Consider the following 23,659-nt stretch of genomic DNA (forward strand, 5'->3'; position numbering starts at 1 on the left):
GCAGTCTCCCGTAACATATACGTATACCCCGTGTGAAATACCAGAGTGTGTATCTCACCTGTTGGTTTAAGAGGATAAATATGTGTATTTACTGGGGCGATATGGGAATAAAGGTAAGTCTATAGCATTATATAAAAACTATGTATTGAATATTATGCGCCATGACTGCTAGGTCTCTTCTTAATCGTTAAATAAGGCTGTGTTTGTTGACACGTACTGTAATATAATTACAATTAATTTATCTTTATCATGATTAGAAGTAATTAACTAGCGATGTAATTAAGATGCAATAAAATCTCAACTGTTATTAATTTACTCGTTTCAAGGATACGTGTGGTCTGTAAGATATACCGAATTTTGACCCATTGTATTTTTGCATTGTTGTGCAGAAGGACCATTTTTATGCAAAGCTTGATAATAACTACTGTTTGTGCTTTCCAAATATCTTCCCTTATGGTCTCGACTTCGTTGTAACAGATAAGCGTTTTAATAACATCTCGGTAATGATACCTATGTTGAAGACGCTGAACCGGTCAAACTTATAAACAAAGTCAAACGTTCATCTGTATTTGACTAAAGTAAGCAACCCGTTATCGGCGTCTAATCGGTATAGATGCGTGCAGAATTAAATTTATTATTGTTTAATAAAAATGAGAAAATGTGATGACTTGTAAACAGTAATTGGCAGAAGTTAACAGCAACACTCGTGATTCGTAGAGGCAGTATGGAGCTCGAGGGTGACCGGCAAGCTTCCGACACGCCCACGACCGACGCACGTTCAGCGAACGTGCGACGCTTGTGCGTCAGGCTTATGTCCCTCTCACTGTCAACGCTCGTGTGGACGCAATGGCCGTACTGTCGCCTTAAGTGTTTTATATGTTTGGATTCAGATTCTCAAATATAAAAAGGGCTTCTTCTTCATCTCAAGCTTGCGTCCTCTCTTCTAAATGACCTTCACCCTATTGGTGCCTCTTCTTGATGACATTCACCCTTTGGTGCCTCTCCTTGATGACCTTCACCCTTTGGTGCCTCTCCTTGATGACCTTCACCCTTTGGTGCCTCTCCTTGATGACCTTCACCCTTTTGTGCCTCTCCTTTATTACCTTCACCCTTTGGTGCCTCTCCTTTATGACCATCACCCTTTGGTGCCTCTCGTTGATGACCTTCACCCTTTGGTGCCTCTCGTTGATGACCTTCACCCTCTGGTGCCTCTTTTTGATGAACCTTCTTCTTTCAAACTTTGCTTGTTTAATTCTTCTCCTCTTCTTCTGTCTGTCTGAATCTGCGATCTACAATGTATATTAAAACTGGGGAACTGCTGAACTCGTTTGTTTGGACAAATTAAATACGCAAGTCTTAATTTTTAGATTGAGGTATTTAGAAAATATAACAAATATTTTTGTCATTTCGCAAATATTTAATAATAAGAAAAACAAGTGCTAATAGATTTATTTTGATGGTGACAACAATGATTAAGCAAGTAATTATCTTTACGATCAGTTCAAAATACTATGTATATAATTTATACATTGTTATTTCGGCACCTTCTCATTCCAAGGGAAGTCATAGCATTTTCGTATCTGATGGCACATATAGATTTTTTATATATTAAAATATACGTATCACTAATGAGTCATAATTGAAACCTGGCGATAGATGAATGTGTAAATTATATACTTCGGCAGTGCTATGTTTGATTTGCCCAGGGGCCGCGGTGGCCGAGTGGTTAAGGTGTCCCGACACTTTATCACTAGCCCTCCACCTCTGGGTTGCCTACGTGGGGCAGTTGCCAGGTACTGACCGTAGGCCGGTGGTTTTTCTCCGGGTACTCCGGCTTTCCTCCACCTCTAAACCTGGCACGTCCTTAAATGACACTAGCTGTTAATAGGACGTTAAAAAAATAAACCAAACCAAAATAAACCAAGTTTGACTTTGCCAAAATATTTCTGATTCCTAAAATTATTCATACTCTTCTGGTGAAAATATTGCACCTTCAATAAATATATATCAACACACCATGCCTTCAAAGGCAAAGCAAAACCGGAGAGACTCGGGAGAAGTTAAGTAGTTTAAATAATGCTTATTCTCTCATTTTATTTTTCATTGAAATTAAACACGATTAAATAATTATATTTAGCGGCAGTTAAATACAGAATTTACATCTTTAGCAAGAATATTGCTGAACAAAACGCAATGACTTCAATAACTCTTCATACTTACACATATCGAAAAGTAGGGAAATTGAACTTATTTTGAAAAGTCTAAAAAAACCATTTAAATCTAAAGCCGTTATATATATCAAAACAAGTTTAAAGGAGGAGCTTTACGCACATAATATAAATGATTGAAATGTTTAACTCTTAGACCAATGTGACTAGCCAAATAGTTATTATAGTATCCACAATAGGATAAGTTATCTTTTCAAAATCCAGTATTAAAGAAATAAATATTTCAAAATACGCTTTTCACAAAAACAAACATTGATATTGAATCAGCCAATTTCGAATTAATAGAAGTTCGAGATGAAAATTCTTTGCTTTTTGTTTTGTTTTTGTTTTTTGTTTGTTTGTTTGATTGTTTGTTTTTTTTGCTTGTGCAGCAGCTGTGATTTGGAACTAATGTATATTTGGAAAGAGATGTGCATGTTATTGTCTATACATTATTTATTTATTTATTTGATATGATTTGTTTATATGAATAGCAATAATGAATGATGAAAACAGTCATACATGGTTTTCAAAGTTATCGAGCCGTGGCTTGTACATCTTAACCCGTAAATCAAAATCATAACAGTCAAAAGTCATTTCGATAAAATATCTCAAGATGTCGAGTAATTGGATATTTCTGTATATCATTTTAAAAGATAGTGATGAAGATAAAAAAAATATTCAAATATCGAAATATTGACCTCTACAACCTGACTTAAAAGACTTGAATTCAAATTTTTAAATTTCAACTTACAATATAATCGAAGATTAATCAAATGCAAACTGTATAGGTCGAATTTCTGTATCAGAACCTTGCTTAAGAATTGGATTTATATAAAACCAATTAGGAGGAGAATTATAAGCACTTTAATCATACGTATACATGCTATATGTTTCCTGTTTCTGATCATATATTTATTTTGAGATGCAAGCTCCAGTTCGGGTTTATTTCAAAAGTCGTTATTGATTTCAAAATATAGACATGTCTACAACTCGTTAAAAAATTTGTTGTTCATTATTCATCTACAAGTTGTAAGTCTGACCTCATAAAGTCGATAACATTCAGGTATCAATCTAAATGAGAAACAACATTGTAAATAGTCATAGTAATCCGGATCAACTTGTTTAATCTCATTACCGTAACTCCAGTTTGGAGTAATTTATGACATATTTTGCATATCAAATCGTTAATGATATATATATTTATTACATTTTTACCAGTGAAATATCAAAAATTATTCATTCTATAAAAGTGATATTTTTCACTAGTGAAGAATATCATATCACTTTTGCTGATTTGACCAATCAAACTAATGATTAGAAAATACCAAAATAATTGACCAATCAGAAAGCCCGACATATATGTCAGCACCTGGACAGGGGAAACTACTTTTTTTGTTTACAAATTATCGCTGTAGTCCTAGTTAGCATACGGGGTAGGGTTTTCGTTGATAAAAAATGTAATAAACAGAATATCTAACAGTGTCTTCAGAAAAACCAAATATATTTCACTCGTGTGGCTAATATTTTGATATTACTGAAGACACTGTTAGATATCCTCTATATATATATACAAAAAAAATCATATGATTACTTCATGCGGAAAATCTTAATAGAAATGTCAAAAATAAAAAAAACATTATTATTTAACCACAATGCAATAATTTGCAATTCTCATACCGATCCTCTCGAATTACACGACCTCTCTATCAAAATATAATTTATTTGTCAATCTTACAACGGTGATTGATAGCTATTTTTCTGTGTCAATTTAGTTCCACAGAAGCCCTACAAATGCATTTAATCCGCTGAAGCATTTTAGTTAAAATTCGAGTTATTCGAGCTTTCAATTAACCATTTAGTATAAACATAATTTCATTCAATATACATCCTTTACATTCAATACAGCGAACACACTTAGGGATGAATTGGATTCGGAAACAAGTGTTAAACACTGATGTAAAATCCGTCTCTAAATTAATCATTTAGGAAACACTATTATGATATTATCAACAAAATCCTGAAACCTCAGTAATTTTATTCAAATAATGCTATTGCTGAAAATTGATTAGTATTTATGTAATATAATATATTCTTTATCTTTGGAAACAAATTTACCAGCTTTGAAGAATACAGGAGGTTTTTATCTTGTGATCGCTTTTACTGGCTTGCATTCGGAGCTTTAAGGGTTTCTTAATAAATTTAATCTGAGCTATTTTATCGAATTGTAGAAAATTAACTTTCAAACATCTTGGTACTGAAATATATATATAACAAGAAATATCTTTTAAAAAGATAAACGGCATAGTTTTAATGCTGGTGGTTAAAATGTAAAACTGCTGGTGAAATAAATAAGCGAATACGTTTCAGCACGGATAACAAAATTAGATCAGTTTGAATCATTTTGGTGATAATAAAACTGCATTTGAATCAGGAATATAGTTTTATTAATGGGTCATTTGAAATGATACACCCACTTATTCAGCTTGCATTCAATCATAACTTTGTTTCATTTTTAATTGTATATCTGCATCTTGCATTTACCGCTTCATTGACCAATCACATACTTTATCTTGACCAGTAACGCCACCTGTAGCGTCATATTCCGGGGCCAAAAGAATATTAACATAATATTACACGGCTATGCCGCGAAAGGGGAGGGGGGGGGGGGGGGGGGGGCGGGTAAAGTTTGGCTGAATACCGCCGACTTTTCTTATATGAGTGAGTTTCAAAAATTTCAAATGATATTTATTTGTTTACTTACTTTGAGCGTTTTGCTTCCAAACCTTTTTATAACAAGAAAATGCCTCAACGGTTGATTTTTCCGGCTACTCTTATTCTCTACACAGCTGTATAAAGTTCCATATACCGTGAAGCAATTCGCGATTTTCGCAGTATTCAATATGACGAACTAAAAGTTATAGCTTTTCTTAAATAGGCCGTAATACCAAGATACTCATCACACTAAATGGAATGAGAATTTCAGGATATTCGTGGATTTCGTGGAAAAAAAACATTAGGAAAAAGATACGAAAAGAACATGTTGTTTTCTTTTTTAAGATTGAAAAATATAAAAAGAATAAAATAATGAAAACGACCTAATCTCTCGTTTTTATTCTCAATGTTGAAATGATTAACTAAATCATCGATCAGACTATTTACATAACAATGGAAACTAACAAAAGGCATTCAATTTCACTTTTTTTTTATCTTTTCTTTTTTCTTTTTTTTGTAATTACTCTTTTAATTCTAGTTAAAGTTTGTAAGGCCAGAGAGTTTGGTAGGTAGGAGATTCCCAATTACCTTCTCTCTGTGCTATTGATTCTACAATCTTAATTTATAACTAGAAATTAACTGTTTTAAAGCTTTCATGATAACCTCTAATACCTTTTATTTGGAAAATTAATATTATTTTATTTTAATGCTCTTACTTATACTTTATAAACCCTAGTCTGAAATGGTACTTGTGATATATTTAAATGTTTATTCTAAATCATGTAATTTATCAGTAACTTTATCATTCTGTCTATTTACCAGTGAAATCTCTTAATGTAACATTTTTTGTGTCTAATTCTAATCATTTTTATGTTTGTCGCAATAACAGCTCGCGCGAGCTAATGTTCTTTGTTTATATGTATGCGACGTTAAATAAAGTTTCTTGTATCCAGTAAATATAGATAAAATGACGATTTGTTGCCTCTCTTTAAATAGCACAACTTTATTGACCATCTCAATTAAACAAATTCTGTGAAGCTTAAATTCAATGGCACTACGAAAACTGCCATCACCAGCCACCTTTCTCGATGTTTATTTTCAACCTTATCAAAAATGATGGCATGCAACCAAAGTATATGTTTTTAGTTTCTCTATAACTTATTTTCAAATTTTTGAAAGCAGCATCCCTGTTTCACCAAACTTTGGTGATTCCATGTCTGAGATGAGTCGTTATTCAATTACGTACTCCAATATCATAAATTCTTATACAAAACGTTCAAACCTAGGAATTTATCTTCAATCTCTCGTTTTTCAAATGATGATACTAATGTTTTGAAACTTTAAACATGATATTTTGTATGAAACCAAATTTTAACACAAAGTAAGCGGCATAAAAAGCCTGCACTTGCTATTTGAATGCAGGACTTTATTCAAACATGAAAAGTAAATGTATGGCCATTAATCTTGCAATTTATGAATACCAGTTGAGTGATATCATACATTTTGGTTTGTATGAACCAAATTTCTTTTAACATTATTTGGGACATAACATTTGCTGACAGAAATAACAAATTTGATCAACTTTGTGACTAATAAAATTGCCAATGAAAAGCATTTTTAAGTGAAGCTAAATCTCTTGATTTGCGTTGAATGGATATAACGATTTCATTAAGGGAAAAGTCATATTTTTTGTCATAACTATAACAATATATATATACATGTTTATTTGATTAAATGCACTCCCTATAACAATATACACGCAAGATTTTGACAAAAATAAATAATTAATCAACGCTTATATTTTTTATTGTTATATATCTAGAAGTCTAAATCTTGCCAACTAAGCTACTGCGAGGAAACACTATTCCAAGAAACCAATATTTAAATGCAGAGGCAGTAGTATATAAGAATCGTTTAAAAGGATCTCCCTGGAGAAGCACCTCTGGATATATTAAACACGTCCAAAAATATATGATAATTTCTTTTCATAGGCGCACATCCTGATAAATCTTGATACTTGCATTCAACAGTTATATCACTGCATTGTACATTGATTGTGTGGAAAGCATGGGTTTTCAAACCTAAGGAGATGTCCAGAAGGATATAAAAACAACGCAAATAGTTTTCATCTGTGTTTACTTAGTGCTTTGCTGACTTGATACAGACCCTCTGAACCTTTTACTTTGTGTTCAGAGATGGTTTCATAGATTCTATCATATTAAAAGTTTCATCAAAATATCTAAATCATCATTTTAAAAACAAGAAACTGAATATAAATTCCAAAAAGAGCAATATCAATAACATTGTATTTGATAATGACGATTTCGAGATACTGACTCCTTGCATATATTGTTTCAAATGACAAATCTACCGGTCATGACATTTTTGGTGCACAAGAACCGGAAGTGGGTTTATCACTTCTTTAGAAATCTGAAATAGCTAAACATGACTCTTTTTTTTTATTTTTTATTTTTTTTTTTTTTTTTTTTTTACATTTTTTGGCTTTGAATTTGTTTTACGCATCCATTGCGTAGTTTTTATCTCTTTATTTGGTGTCATAAATTGCAGAAAAATAATAATCTTTAGAAAATGATTTCATTTGACCATATTAAATGCCTTCTTTGACTTCATAGTAATAATATCCTATTGTTACTTGACGTTACTAAAAATATAGGCCATCGGGCAATTTGACCTTTAAATGAAAAATACTGGTCCCACATTTTCCCGAAATTTTTACCGTAATAAGTTGACATAATGAGACAACTAATCTCAAAATATGTTTGGTGCACAAGAACCGGAAGTTGGTATATCGTTTCCGTAGAATCTAACACGGCTAAAAATATGACTGAAAATTCGACAATATTTTGACTTTAAATTGATATTTCATATTCATTGCGTATATTTTCTCTATATATTTTGGTTCATAAATTGCAGTAAATCATACTCCTTAGAGAATAAATTCATTAGCCCACATAAGATACTCTTTTGATACAGCTTTTGATGAAAAACTTACCCCTGCTGTACACCTCTAGTGGGTAACTTTATTTTGCCATGGCACATGCCCCTGGGACCTTTTGAATTTTTGAAACCTATTTCAAGTGTTCATTCTAAGGGTGCTACAAATAACATCTGGTTTTGGTCAAATTGGTTCGTGTGCAAAGTTATATTGTACGTGGAAGAAGTCCTTTGGTTTCGTTCACATTTGCGGCCGCGGTTGCCGAGTGGTTAACGTGTCCCGACACTTTATCACTAACCCTCTACCTCTGGGTTGCGAGTTGAAAAACCCACGTGGGGCAGTTGCCAGGTACTGACCGTAGACCGGTGGATTTCTCTGGGTACTCTGGCTTTCCTCCACCTCCATAACCTGGCACGTCCTTAAATGACCCTGGCTGTTAATAGGACGTTAAACAAAATAAACCAAAGGAAATGCCTCGGGATAAAAGCTTTGTTGTTCGAGGTAATTAATCATGTCTGTTAATTTGGTAAAGGCGAATCAAATATTTTCATTGATATTTCTTAATATTGCTATTTTAAAGTGTATCGGTGAATGGAATTATACAAAATGTGTTCATCCAAGGCAAAGTTATCTTGGATGACAGTTTCATTTTCAGGAAAACTAAATGGAATGATTAAATAGGCATGAACTACCAAGATTTATCGCAACTATACACAAAAATGTTCTTGATTTGGATAAGGATTGAGTAAATCACGGACGGGTTATAAAATACACATGTGCATTACTACCGTGTACAGCCTCCCGATTGGGGATGCAGTATTGTGAATTTACGCCATAACATCATATAATGCCATATGGCGTTATGTCGTAATACGACAAATGGAGTAAGGCCGAATGGCGACAAATGGTGTTAGGTCGTGTGACGACAAATGGTGTTAGGTAGTATGACGACAAATGGTGCTAGGTTATGACGACAAATGGTGTTAGGTCGTATGGCGACAAATGGTGGTAGGTCGTATGACGACAAATGGTGTTAGGTCGTATGGCGACAAATGGTGTTAGGTCGCATAGCAACAAATGGTGTAAGGTCGTATGACGACAAATGGTGTTAGGTCGTATGGCGGCAATTGATGTTAGGTCGTATGGCGACAAACGGTGTTAGGTCGTATGGCAACAAATAGTGTTAAGTCGTATGGCGACAAATGGTGTTAGGTCGTATGACGACAAATGGTGTTAGGTCATATGACGACAATTGGTGCTAGGACATATGACGACAAACGGTGTTGGGTCGTATGACGACAAATGGTGTTAGGTCGTATGGCGACAAATGGTGTTAGGTCGTATGACGACAAATGGTGTTAGGTCGTATGGCGACACAAGGTGTTAGGTCGTATGACGACAAATGGTGTTAGGTCGTATGGCGACAAATGGTGTTAGGTCGCATAGCAACAAATGGTGTTAGGTCGTATGACCACAAATGGTGTTAAGTCGTATGACGACAAATGGTGTTAGGTCGTATGGCGACAAATATTGTTAGGTCGTATGACGACAAAAGGTGTTAGGTCATATGACGACAAATGATGTTAGATCGTATGACGACAAATGGTGTTAGGTCGTATGACGACAAATGGTGTTAGGTCGTATGGCGACAAATGGTGTTAGGTCGCATAGCAACAAATGGTGTTAGGTCGTATGACGACAAATGGTGTTGGGTCGTATGACGACAAATGATGTTAGGTCGTATGGCCACAGACGGTGTTAGGTCGTATGGCAACAAATAGTGTTAAGTCGTATGGCGACAAATGGTGTTAGGTCGTATGACGACAAATGGTGTTAGGTCATATGACGACAATTGGTGCTAGGACATATGACGACAAACGGTGTTGGGTCGTATGACGACAAATGGTGTTAGGTCGTATGGCGACAAATGGTGGTAAGTCGTATGACGACAAATGGTGTTAGGTCGTATGGCGACACATGGTGTTAGGTCGTATGGCGACAAATGGTGGTAGGTCGTATGACGACAAATGGTGTTGGGTCGTATGACGACATATGGTGTTGGGTCATATGACGACAAATGGTGTTAGGTCGTATGGCGACAAATGGTGTTAGGTCGTATGGCGACAAATGGTGGTAGGTCGTATGGCGACAAATAGTGTTAGGTCGTAGACGACAAATGGTGTTAGGTCATATGGTGGCAAATGGTGTTTTGTCGTATGGCGACATGTGATGTAAAATTGTATGGTGTTAGGTCAGCGACAAATGTTTGCATGATCGAAAGACGACAAAAAATGTGTAATGTAGTATTACGATAAATCATGTAATGCCGTGTGACGCCAAATGGTGCTATGCCCTATGGCGACAAATGATGTTTAAATAGCGGCTAAACTGTTAAGAACTGAATTTAAATGATGGGAATATCGTACAAATTCATATAATTTGTGAATCTGTCAAACTTGTTGTAATTCAGTAATGTATGAGAGACTTGTGCGGTAGTAATTTGACTCGCCGCTCGGATAGGTGTCATGTTTAATACCCCGGCCAGGCCGTAACCACCCTCTATAAAATCCTAGCGTAAAGGCAAAATAAATCTCACAAAGTCATAAAGTGACATGACATAAAGTAATTTTACAATGCTAAGTTGTGGACACGTGACCAGTTCTTGAAATAATCAAATATACGAATACATAAATTACCCTTACAATGCACCATTAAATGGTTTTATAGGAGAATCGCGGGTCTTATTGTCCCCTAGTTTATCCTGGGTAAACGGAAGGAATACATCTAAAATAACGACTGCACGGTATACATAGGTATATCACATGTTTCATACAGTTTTTGGAGTAAACTTCAGATGTAAACCAACTGTGGTGATATAATTGTATCATGGAGTTAACTCCTTAAGTCTTTTGAAACAATTGACGCCTAATTAATTTAGCATCTTTTTACAACCTAGCAACAGTTTCCATGTCATTGAATATTGTCCACATTATTGAATCTTGAATTGATATCGGGTTCGATTATACCATCTTAAAGTCTGAAATCACTTAATTATAAATCTTTTAAGCCGTTATCTGTCTGTAAAGGAATCGTCGGTCCAGTAAAACAATTAAATTTTAATTCGTCATAAAAAATCAGAGTTCTTCATAAACGAACTTGATTTATTTATTTATTTATTTATTTATTTATTTATTATTTATTTATTATTTATTTATTTATTTATTTATTATTTATTTATTATTTATTTATTTATTTATTTGTTTATTTATTTATTTGTTTGTTTGTTTGTTTGTTTGTTTATTTATTTATTTATTTATTTATTATTTATTTATTATTTATTTATTTATTTATTTATTTGTTTATTTATTTATTTATTTATTTATTTATTTATTTATTTATTTATTTGTTAATTTATCTACTTATTTATTTATCTATTTGTTTGTTTGTTTATTTATTTATTGATTTATTTGTTTATTTATTTATTTGTTTATTTATTTATTTTCAGTCCTGGCATTGTCTTTACCTCTTGGTCCTACTGACTACGGTAAGTGTACTACTCACGCGCGTTTCAATAGCATTAATTTCTTATCGTTGTCTATATTCATAGGTGAAGTGATTCATTACATATCTTAAACATGGTAAAAGATTTTAATGCCGGACTAATGTGATAATATTAAAAATATTATGACTGTGTATTATAAATCATTATTTTAACATCACTATCTTATTTAGGTTTCATTTCATATTTAAGATACACGTCATAATTTCAAAATATCGGGGCTCAATATTGAGGATGTGATTCCCTGGATTTGCTTGTCATAGTTTAAGATTCTTGTTGAAAAAATGATATGCATACATGTAGCTTTTTGATAAAATGATATGCACATTAACTATAGATCTTTCTTAATATGTGTATTTTACAGAAAATACCACCTGTTGATTCACAAGGAGCTACCCAGACAGGTAACAATAAGTAAAGATATATAAAATTAAGACTCAGCATTATCAGCTAAAAAACAAAATGAACCTATCAAAATTAATTTCTTCAAACTAGTATTTCACTTTGATTCAAATAGCAATCTGAAATTAACTTTTGATTGTCATTTTTTAATTCCAGAATAGATCAGGTATCGATTCATAAAACTTGCAGAATAATTCATTTTAGTATCGATTTTGAATTATATATATATATATAAATCCAATGTTGCCAGATATTTCATTTCAATATCGATAACACGTGTTATATTGCATAGGTGTTATTGAATAATACATTTAAATATTGATACTGCGTGTTATATTTCATAGGTGTTACCAAATATTTCATTTCAAAATCAATGTCACGTGATATATATGTTAGGTGTTATCAAATAATTGGTTTCAATGTCGATGCAATTTCCTACATTTAAATGTGTTAACAAATATTTCGTTTCAATTTCGATAATACGTGTTTTATTTTTTACGTGCTACCAAATATTTCATTTCAAAATCGACAACACGTGTAATATTTTATACATTTAGGATTACCAAATATTTTACTTCAATACCGATATCACGTGTAATATTTCATAGGAGTTACCCAATAATTCAATACCAATACCACTTCTTATATTTTATAGGTGTTACCAGATATTTAGTTTCAATATCGATAAAACGTGTTATATTCTACACTTGTTACTCTTTAATACTGATGAATGATGATATATATTTATACATATTAACAAATATTTATACATATATATGGTGACTATATAATTTTAATTCTCTATTCATTTTACCTTATGTTTCACTTTAATATTGATAATAAATCTGATATGTTTATAAATATCTTCTGTTATAAACATTTAACATAAGAACTTAGAGATACTACTTAAACATATATAACAGCATACTAAACGATCCCCTCTTAGCGTAACACTTAGTAGAATATTCTACCCCAAAGAAACTGTAACTACCATAATTAGGATACTCGTACGGGAAACCATTTTCGTTTGTTTGTTTTTGTTAAACGTCCTATTAACAGCCAGGGACATTTAAGGGACGTGCCAGGTTTTTGAGGTGGAGGAAAGCCAGAGTACCCGGAGAAAAAACACCGGCCTACAGTCAGTACATGGCCACTGCCCCACGTAGGTTTCGAACTCGCAACCCAGAGTTGGAGGGTTAGTGATAAAGTGTCGGGACACCTTAACCACTCGGTCACCGCGACCCTGGGGCCGAACAGACGACAGAAATAATTTTCGACTACCTTCTTATCATACGACTTTTTGCAATAAATCATGTCTGCCATAAGCCAACAATATCTTGAAATCTTTGCCAGACTGTGTTAAAATGATCCTTCAATTTATAAACTGAAATCATATATTCGAAAGTTTACTCACAAAAAAATCCCAATGCACTACTTCACTGGTACCAGAATGGGTCAGATTGTCCATGCTAGATTGAGAATGGAGTGTAGTTCCCTTCAGTTTTATCTTCACCGAAGAAATCTTATTGATAGTGTCGTGTTTCCTGGTATAGAATCAAATGAAATCAACGAGAAATATCCATAACATTGTCGTTTTTTTCACAAATTCGCCTGCGTATATTTAATGACATAAACTATTCATTAACAAACCAATTTACTTTTGTTCGGGAATGATGAGCTTTCGTGTGATGAAAATGTTACAGTTTTTTTCATGTATACAATATTTCATTATTACCTCCAACCGATTCAAATGAGGTCTTTCTTTCAGCCATCTTTATTCTAAACCAGTTATTTTCTTTTTTCATTGGAACGGGCAATCCTTCGTCTTTCACATTCATCCCAACACCGTATCTCAAATCTCTTCCCTGTTATTCTTTCACACCCAAAATTCATCCTAATTTCACATCCCTTTCACCCTTCACACAACCTTCTATTCATTTCAATCTCACATCCCTTTCACCCTAGACACAACCTCTAAAACTATGTTTGAAAATATTTCGAAACGTTCCATAGCCTATGCCATCATGTCTAATGCCAAGTATTTACTATTGGAAACGGATTAATATAAGTTTTTTACGGCATAGCCGTATAATTTTCTTTTGACCCCGGATATGACGCGAAAGGTGGCGTTACTGGTCAAGCTGAAGTATGTGATTGGTCAATGTAGCGGTAAATGCAAAATGCAGATATGCAGTTAAAGACGAAACAAAATTAAGATTGAATGCAAGCTGAATAAGTGGATGTACCTATTCAAATGACACATTAATAAAATCATATTCCTGATTCAAATGCAGTCTTATTATCACCAAAATTATTCAAACTGATCTATTTTTGTTATCCGTGCTGAAACGCATTAGTTCGTTGATTTATTTCACCAGCAGTATTACATTATAACCACCAGCATTAAAACTATCCCGTTTATCTTTGTTAAAAGATATTTCTTGTTTAAAAACTTCTTTCCGAATCCTATTCCCGTATATTTTGTCGGAACTGTTGAAATCATTTGTAATATACATCTTGGAATGAAATAAAATTTATTTTAAGAGTTGCAATAGATGTTCAGAATGTGGTGTATATTTCACAGAGCTTAATGGTAGTTTACATTAGAGATTTACCTGTTAAATTGGCGTAGGTAGGAATGATACGTTAGTCATTGTATATAATAGAGAACATGTACGCCATCGAAAATATTTCTGTGCAATACATAAAATAAGATTCATTGTTGACAAACTTTTAACAAGAGCTTAACCAATAAAATCTTTTAATAGTGACACGATTCTATCCTAGCAGTTTCTGAATCATTTTCGTACTGCGATATATTAAACTGATTTCAATAATATAAAACAATGAAGTAGGATAAATCTGCTTACCAAAATACTTTACGCTTCTCTATTTATTACATTTTTACCAGTGAAATATCAAAAATCATTCATTCTATAAAAGTGATATTGAAAAATATCATATTTTTCACTAGTGAAAAATATCGCTTTTGCTGATTTGACCAAAAATATCATATTTGTGAAAAATATCACTTTTGCTGATTTGACCAATCAAATTAATGATTAGAAAATACCAAAATAATTGGCCAATCAGAAAGCCCGACATATATCATCAGCACCTGGACAGGGGAAACTACTTTTTTTGTTTACAAATTATCGCTGTAGGCCTAGTTAGCATACGGGGTAGGGTTTTCGTTGATAAAAAATGTAATAAACAGAATATCTAACAGAGTCTCTTCAGTAATACCAAATATATTTCACTCGTGTGGCTAATATATTTGGTATTACTGAAGACACTGTTAGATATCCTTTATATATGTTCACGACCTATACAATTTGATAATGTCGACATTATTGTACATTTAAGTTAAACACAAGTGGCTTTCCAGAGTCTTGTATGAGTCTAATATTATAAACTAAGATTTATTTTAACCTCTTATGTTAGCCAGAGAATGCGATTTCGCAACTTATATAATTACATGTTTGTTAGTTTAAACAATATTTATTTGAGAATAAGTAATACAATACAATAAATCAAAAGTATACAAGAGGATTACATATTTCTCTCGGTATAACTACAGGACAGGAAATTTAAATATATATCTTCGGATCACCAACACATAGTGTATATGATACATTGTGCTAATAAATAGATATATAACTTAGAAACACAAATGACGAAGGAAGACAACTTTTTGACTCGTGCCCTGACCGGGCCTCGAACTCATGATCTAGAGGATTATATATAGATATACATGTATATGTTTATCAAGTTACGGCCGTCAGAAAATGCAATGATATCTTCAGTATTGGGCGGTGCTACAAATACAGCTTCACACGTACATGTAGAAGACACATCAAATAAAAATATCGTCCATTACGATCTGATTCAAAAACTATATTAGAATGTATCAGTATACGCCGATGGTTATCATGGATCTGTAATCATGATTGGGTATGATTATAAACCATTCTATTTTTAGTAAAGCAAACCGCTTTACATTTATCTAACTTATTTCAACTTCACTTCATTTTTTATATCAAAATACAGGAGTGTTTGCAGAAACACTCTGTATATACTAGGATTTTTTTTTCTTTTACGAAATGACTCTTGAATCTGTCTATAATTCTAGCGATTTATCAGTGTCAAAAGGTGAAAGAAGGTTTGAAATATAACTCCACTACATATATCGTAATACTACAAAAGAAATGGTTCCTCTGGTGCACGTTACTTAATAGTAATGAAAACTAATACTTGTGTGAAGTAAGCGTAATTTCTCAGAGGAACGCCCGGAGTGTCTAAAACATACCTACTACGCCTACTACATAGCTTTATAGGAATGCAGTTTGTCTGTTCACGAAAATACATTTGAAACTTAATATATTATTTTCTCATTATCATTGTAAGGTTACCTGCATGTCATTATTTTATTTGAATACCATTGTGCTATAATGGGTTTTTAATTCTGCCATTTGAATTTGTAAGATTTTTTTTATTCCCAAATGTGTTTTTAAGCCTTAATCTTGGTCGAGCGCCTTGTACATTATTAAGGTTGATTAATAGTTATTTATTTGGGTATTTAGCATAGGTAGTAGAATGAGATATCTTATCAAATATGTATTGTGCCCTAATAAAGCAATTTATAAACAAAAACATTAAAGTTTACCTAACTGGGTTAATGGACCATTATCAAGCAGAAGGGAGGTGGTTTGTTTATTAGTGAACCGATATAATGGTATCCTTGATATTGATATTTAAATCAAGAATTAAAATGATCTAAGAACTAAAAAGTATCAAAAGTTCAATTTATATTGCTGATGAATAAATAAAGTAATAATAAATTAATTAATAAAATAAATAAATTGATCAATACATTGTTGTTTCATATGCCCCAAGGGTAGATTGTTGGTTTATAAGTGAAGTGATATAATGATCTTTGATATTATTATTTGTATCAAAAATTAAAATGATCTTAGAACTAAAAATATAAAAAGTTCGATAATTATTGCTGATAAATAAATAAAGAAATTGATAAATACATTGTTGTTTCATATACCCAAAGGGAGATTGTTTGTTTATTAGTGAAATGATATACTGATATTTGATATTGATGTTTAAATCTAGGAGTATAATACTTCAATTTATATTGCTGATAAATAAATAAACAAATAAATAAATAAATTGATAAATACATTGTTCTTTTTCATATATCAAAAGGGTAGATTGTTTGTTTATTAGTGAAATGATATAATGATATTTGATATTAATGTTTAAATCAAGGGGTATAATGATCCAAGAACTAAAAAGTATAAAAGTTCAATTTATATTACTGATAAATAAATAAATAAATAAATTGATCAATAAATTGTTGTTTCATATACCCAAAGGGTTATGCGTACAGTAAAAGTACACAACACACGATGATTCAACTAGTTGCTTGATATAACTTGTCAGTCATGTTTTCCTAAGCTATTTAAATCTATCATGAGTGACTTTTGCTGTGGTGTTTTCCAATGAATATTTTACATCAAAAATTGTCAATCGTGACTTTGATTGACATATGTAAACACGGCCATTATAGAAGATATGTAATATTAATTATAACCATACAAAATTCACATCAGAATTTTTCGATGAAATACAATTTTGACATAAAAGGCATCTCAGAGTGAGGACGGATGTGTCACGTGTACTTTTGGGTTTTATCAGGCGTTAGTATCTGCATTTGGGTGTTAGAATTTCGTATTCACATGTTTTAAAGGTATATAAACATTGCTTTTGAAATATTAAAACATGGACGTGATGCTGGCTATATATATACAATGCACCGTACCCAGAATGTCACGTAAAATCATTTTAATAGTGACACAGCTTAGAATATACACATGTACTTGACGTTATTTCAAATCCAATAATGATAATTATTATTCATAGAATTGTTAGTATAATGCCCTTCCCTCTCCAATTTTTTTTTTTTTTTTTTTCGATTTATTTCGAGTTTCCGTCGTCTACTGGTTTGGCTAAGAATCGTTTATGCCATTAGCATCACTAACCGGGTCCCTGATGTAGGAAACAGCTGTATGATGTCCCTAACATCACCGACGGGTCACAGACGTAAAAACAACTGTATGATGTCCCTAACATCACTGACGGGTCCCATACGTAGGAAACAGCTGTATGATGTCCCTAACATCACTGACGGGTCCCAGACGTAGGAAACAGCTGTATGATGTCCCTAACATCACTAACGGGTCACAGACGTAGAAAACAACTGTATGATGTCCCTAACATCACTGACGGGTCCCATACGTAGGAAACAGCTGTATGATGTCCCTAACATCACTGATGGGTCCCATACGTAGGAAACAGCTGTATGATGTCCCTAACATCACTGACGGGTCCCAGACGTAGGAAACAGCTGTATGATGTCCCTAACATCACTGACGGGTCCCATACGTAGGAAACAGCTGTATGATGTCCCTAACATCACTGATGGGTCCCATACGTAGGAAACAGCTGTATGATGTCCCTAACATCACTGACGGGTCACAGACGAAGGAAACAGCTATATGATGTCCCTAACATCACTGATGGGTCCCATACGTAGGAAACAGCTGTATGATGTCCCTAACATCACTGACGGGTCCCAGACGTAGGAAACAGCTGTATGATGTCCCTAACATCACTGACGGGTCCCAGACGTAGGAAACAACTGTATGATGTCCCTAACATCACTGATGGGTCCCAGACGAAGGAAACAGCTGTATAATGTCCATAACATCACTGACGAGTCCTAGAAGGACAAGACAGCTGTATGATGTCCCTGACATCACTGACGAGCCCTGAAAGGACGAAACAGCTGTATGATATCCCTAACATCACTGACGGGTCAAAGACGTAGGAAACAACTGTATGATGTCCCAAACATCACTGACGGGTCACAGACGTAGGAAACAACTGTATGATATCCCTAACATCACTGACGAGTCCTGGCAAATTTCCACTCTCTTCCTACATTTTAACACCTTAACAGGGTCCTTCCCTCCTATACTTTAACCTCTTGTAAGGGTCTATTTGGTTATTCCTGACTTTACTTATATTTTCTCTTTTTGTTTTTCTATTACAGCCAGTTACCTGTGTTTGGAAGATGAACAAAGCAGTAGTCGTATGCATATAGATTTCATACTGGACAGGGGAAATGATGTTGTCACATCAGTGTATGCAAATGGTTTCCAAAATTGCGTTGGATCCACCCAAGATGGCGGACAGACATATAGAATTCGGATGACGTTCTTAATCACCAATGGAACCCAAACAGCACCATCCTCACCATGTGGAATGACGATCGTAAGTGTCACACTTATAAGGGAATGTAAAGAACACCATTTTTCTTAAATATTTATTTAAATGTCATAATATGTTTGTAAATTCAATTCATATTCTTTGGAGACTCATTTAAAGTGATCGGACAAAGATATTAAAAAAAATCACAATGGTTTATTTATTGTGTTATTGTTTTCTGTTTCAGACTTCAGATGGATCTTACGAATTAAGTATGCGGTCTGAGGCAAGCAGTGGTCTCGTTTCCTACACTGATAGATTGTTTAACTTTAAATGTGATCCAGCAAGAGTTATCAGCCCCTGGGTAACAACTTCCGGTATAAGTGTTGGGTATGTCAGAAGACTTCCGGTGTTGTTGTTTTGTTAATTATGCATTTGCCTTCTGTAGTATTGGGTATGTTATTCAACTTCCGGTGTTATTGTAGAGTATATCATACCACATCTGGTAGTAGTGTCGGGAATGTCATACACCTACCAGTGGTATTATTGGGTATGCTATTCAACTTCCGGTTGTATTGTTGGACAAATCATATAATGTCAGATTGTAGAGCTTGGGAGATTATACTACTTCTCGTGGTGGCGTTGGATATGTCAGACAACTTCCGGTGTTAGTTTTGTATAGATAATACAACGCCCGTCGGTCGAGTTGGAAAGATTATACTACTTTTTCCTGGTAGTGTTCGGTGTGTCAAGCAACTTCCGGTGGTAGTTTTTTTTTTTTTTTTTTTTTTTTATAGATGATACAACGTCCGGTGGTAGTTTTGTATAGATAATCTAACTTCCGACGGACTACTTTTTCCAGGTAGTGTTGGGTATGTCAAATAAGTTCCAGTAGTCGTTTTGTATTGGAAATACAACTTCCGGTGGAAGACTTGAGTACATTAAACTACTTCTTAATAGTGTTTTGTAGACCATATCGCACATGAAATAGAAAATTCAAACTTGAACAGAAAAGTAGATCGATAAATTTCGTTTCCATATATGGTCACGTCAATGTGTTCCAATGCTATTGATACTGACAACTAGTCTTTTTGGTCACTTTTTAATTTATATGCATGACATTTTTTTTAGAAGTGTGGATCTTCTGAATCTGACCAGCTCCAGAACAACAGAATTGCAGGTTGTGTCCTCTAGTGATATAAATAGCCCTATATTTTTAGCCAACCTTGGGGACCTTGTGCGATTTAAATTCACAATGACTTTTACCAGTGCAGTGGGTAAGTGCTCACGTCATTTAAGTAAGCACCCGTACACATGTAGTCAAACATAACATTCTCGCACACTTTCACGACACAGTGTATATTGCTACCCACCAAAAGCTGCAATACAGTACTGAGGGCAAGAACTCGTGGAAATGAATTAATTATATACTTACTGAGATCGAGGTTAGGATGACCTAGCCCGAATACTCTTGTTTATCAAAAGTGAAAAAAAAAAAAAAAAAAAACAAGAATAATAAAAAAAAAAATTAAAAAAATTTGACAAATTAAAAAAAAAAAAAATTAATAATATTTCTTAAAGCTATTGTTCTAATGGTCACGGCTTCCAGCATGAGCTCTGGCAACAGGATGTCCATATTATGGGTTAAAGAAAATATACAACAAAACCAAAAATCCATGATATAGGTAGCTGTTCAATTAGTCACATATCACTAATCAATAAACGCCATAGCATGTGGGTTTTTTTTGCAAGCTCAGATTTTTTGATAACTCAATTTTCTTCCCCAATTAAACAAAGAAGTCAGATTAATCCTGAACCAAGAGGCCAAGCTTTCAAAGTTGTTTATCGCTTTCATGGCGTTATTACTCACACTTAAATCCATCTCATATGCACATGAAAAATATTTGATATAAGCATGCTTCCGTTTGATTGATATCACCATACCCTTCCTTCCAGAAAACATAGATGTCCTCGGTGTGCGACTTACAAACCTCGTCTGTTCGCCTTCGGATACATTCAAACCGATAAGGAGGACTCTGATCGATGACACCGGGTAATATTAGAAGAAATATCCATTGTAAACCCCTAAGTAATTAATCTTATAAATGGATAAATGAATGAAGAAAGATTCATGCTCTGGATTATCTGATCGCAAATAAAATTATCATAATTTTTAAATCATCAACGGGCTTAACACATAAAACATGACTAATAAAAACCCGTCATAATTAATCCTATGTTTGATACGGTGAAGCTGTCATGATAATACATGTATATGTGTAAGGATAAACAATTATAAAACATTTACGAAAATGAATTTTAGATTATCAATTATAAATAATATAAAAGTAATTATAATATAGAAAATAAGATTTATACACATATCTTATAAGGGCTATTTATATGCCTCAGCTGGCAATAAGCTTCATTGTTTTACACATGTCAATGCTTCTATTGTTAAATTGATTTTTTTTTTTAAATGTAAAAGGTGTCACATCATTGATAAAGATACATTTTTCTCAATTGGAACCAACAATAAACGGTTATATATTTTATGGTATATTCAACATTAAATACTTAACGCTATTGCAATCCTCCAAAAGTTTGAGCTTGTGTTTTTATCTTCTGAATTTAAACTGAATATACTAGTTAAACGAAGAAATGCAGTTTTGCTCCGCCGCGGTCTTAAAAGCGACCAGTATTATTCATTTAGCATTGTTATTTAGATATATTTTCATATCTTTCATACCATGCTAAGCATTTTTGTGAAAAGGAGTCGGCGATGTAGTATCTGTAATTGTCGCAGGATAAGTTATTGATGTTCGTTTACTATAAAGCTACATCGACCTATATATTCCCTGAGATATATTTATAAGATATGTTTATTCACTACAAAATGTCATCCCATTTTCAGTTGTGCTGTGAACTATACAGAAAAGGCTTTATCCCTATCAGGACCTTTTACCACAGAGTCAAATGGATCTTCACCTTTTATAGCCATGTCACCAATATTGGAAATAGGCAGATTTGCCGACTCTTTTGAATTGAATTTCATTGTTACGATTGAATACTGCACGACTTCATCAGATTCGTGCTTTACGGTAAGTTCCATAAAATTTAAAAAAAAAAAAATAAAAAAAAAAAAAAATAAAAAAAATTCAATTAATGCATAATGGAAAAAAGTTTCATGTGATAATATAAACTGAATTCTTATATAGGAATGAATTATATTTCTATTTTACTTATTGTGGTTCTTAACAATTATTACGTCATCATTTATCAGTATATTGTATAATTCCTTAAAGCGTAATTAGTATACAAAATGATTATACTGAGTATAGGGAGCAAAATCTCCTCACCCGAGATACCGAAAAAAAGGTAATTTAACCTTAGGGAACCGTCCTACGTACTATCTCACTCTTTCTGGGGAATTAATGGGTATCTATTGTAGGTAGAGATGTATTTTGGCTTCATTTTTCTAGAATATGTGTACATCTCGTACGAAGCGATCTGCTGACGGGGTGGTAGAGGTCAGCGCCACGACTAAAATCAATGTTTATCCACAGACAAATGTCAACACACAAACAAACAACACAGGTAGGGTGTCACATTACTCTATATCCTTAAAATATAATATTCATATATATATATTAAGTTTAGTGTTTAAGATTTTGAATTGATTAAACGGCTTTTAAGTGCGGGACCGTATTTCTTAATATGATTTTAAATTGATCGTCATTATTTATGTTTTCTTTCAGTGACAATTAAGCATCTTTTATTGTTTCATTGCCCTAATCACCATCCCAGTCACAGCTTGTAACAAAATCTGTAACAGTAGAATGTATTGATTTCTTTGTTCTTAAGTGACATATAAATGCTTTATTTATTTAGAGTGTTAAGTATATATATCAAAGTATCATTTATTTAATCATAAACATGTTACAATGTATGATATATATCTTTTTGAAGATATATTTTTTTTTGTTATTTCTGAAGCATTTTAATATAAACAAATACAAATTGAAACGTCACAGACATCCATTCATCAATCCTTTCTTCCGCAATGTTGCACATCCTCATCATCATCATCATCATCATCCCTTCACTAAAAACCACCACCACCACCACCACCAAGATCATCATCATCATCATCATCATCATTACCATCAGCATCATCGTCATCATCATCAATCTATGAACTATTTTTACTAAATTCTCCTTTTTTAGATCCTGCGTGGTCACAGAATTGCTTTTTGACGTGGATGTTTGCTGCGGTGGCTGGAACCGTTTTCTTTATACTCCTCCTCGATGGTTTCGTCATAGCCTATCTTGTGAGACAACTGAAAAGCTTAATGCATAAAAGGGAGACTACTGCACCGATGGTTATCTATCCTAGAATAAATACCGGCATGCCATCATCATATTTCTAAACATGCCAAAATGACACGGAATATTAAATCATTGTTTTGTAATTATTTTCTCTACACATTGTTTTGTTTGTTTACACTGTTAAATAAAAAATATTTTGCAGCAACACAA

At 33.2% G+C, this 23,659-nt stretch overlaps 1 protein-coding gene across 1 annotated transcript; it reads left to right on the plus strand.

The window, feature by feature from the left end:
* On the plus strand, positions 1–23,656 carry LOC117326271. Its single transcript, XM_033882946.1, has 10 exons — positions 1–113; positions 11,384–11,422; positions 11,802–11,841; positions 18,966–19,186; positions 19,368–19,510; positions 20,252–20,397; positions 21,077–21,173; positions 22,035–22,221; positions 22,603–22,717; positions 23,348–23,656. Exons 1-10 carry the CDS (start codon positions 81–83, stop codon positions 23,548–23,550), a joined length of 1,224 nt encoding a protein of 407 aa, XP_033738837.1. The 5' UTR covers positions 1–80; the 3' UTR covers positions 23,551–23,656.
* Positions 23,657–23,659: the final 3 nt, after the last annotated feature.

The sequence above is a fragment of the Pecten maximus genome, chromosome 4, assembly GCF_902652985.1.
Source record: "Pecten maximus chromosome 4, xPecMax1.1, whole genome shotgun sequence".
NCBI classification, from domain to species: Eukaryota; Metazoa; Mollusca; class Bivalvia; order Pectinida; family Pectinidae; genus Pecten; species Pecten maximus.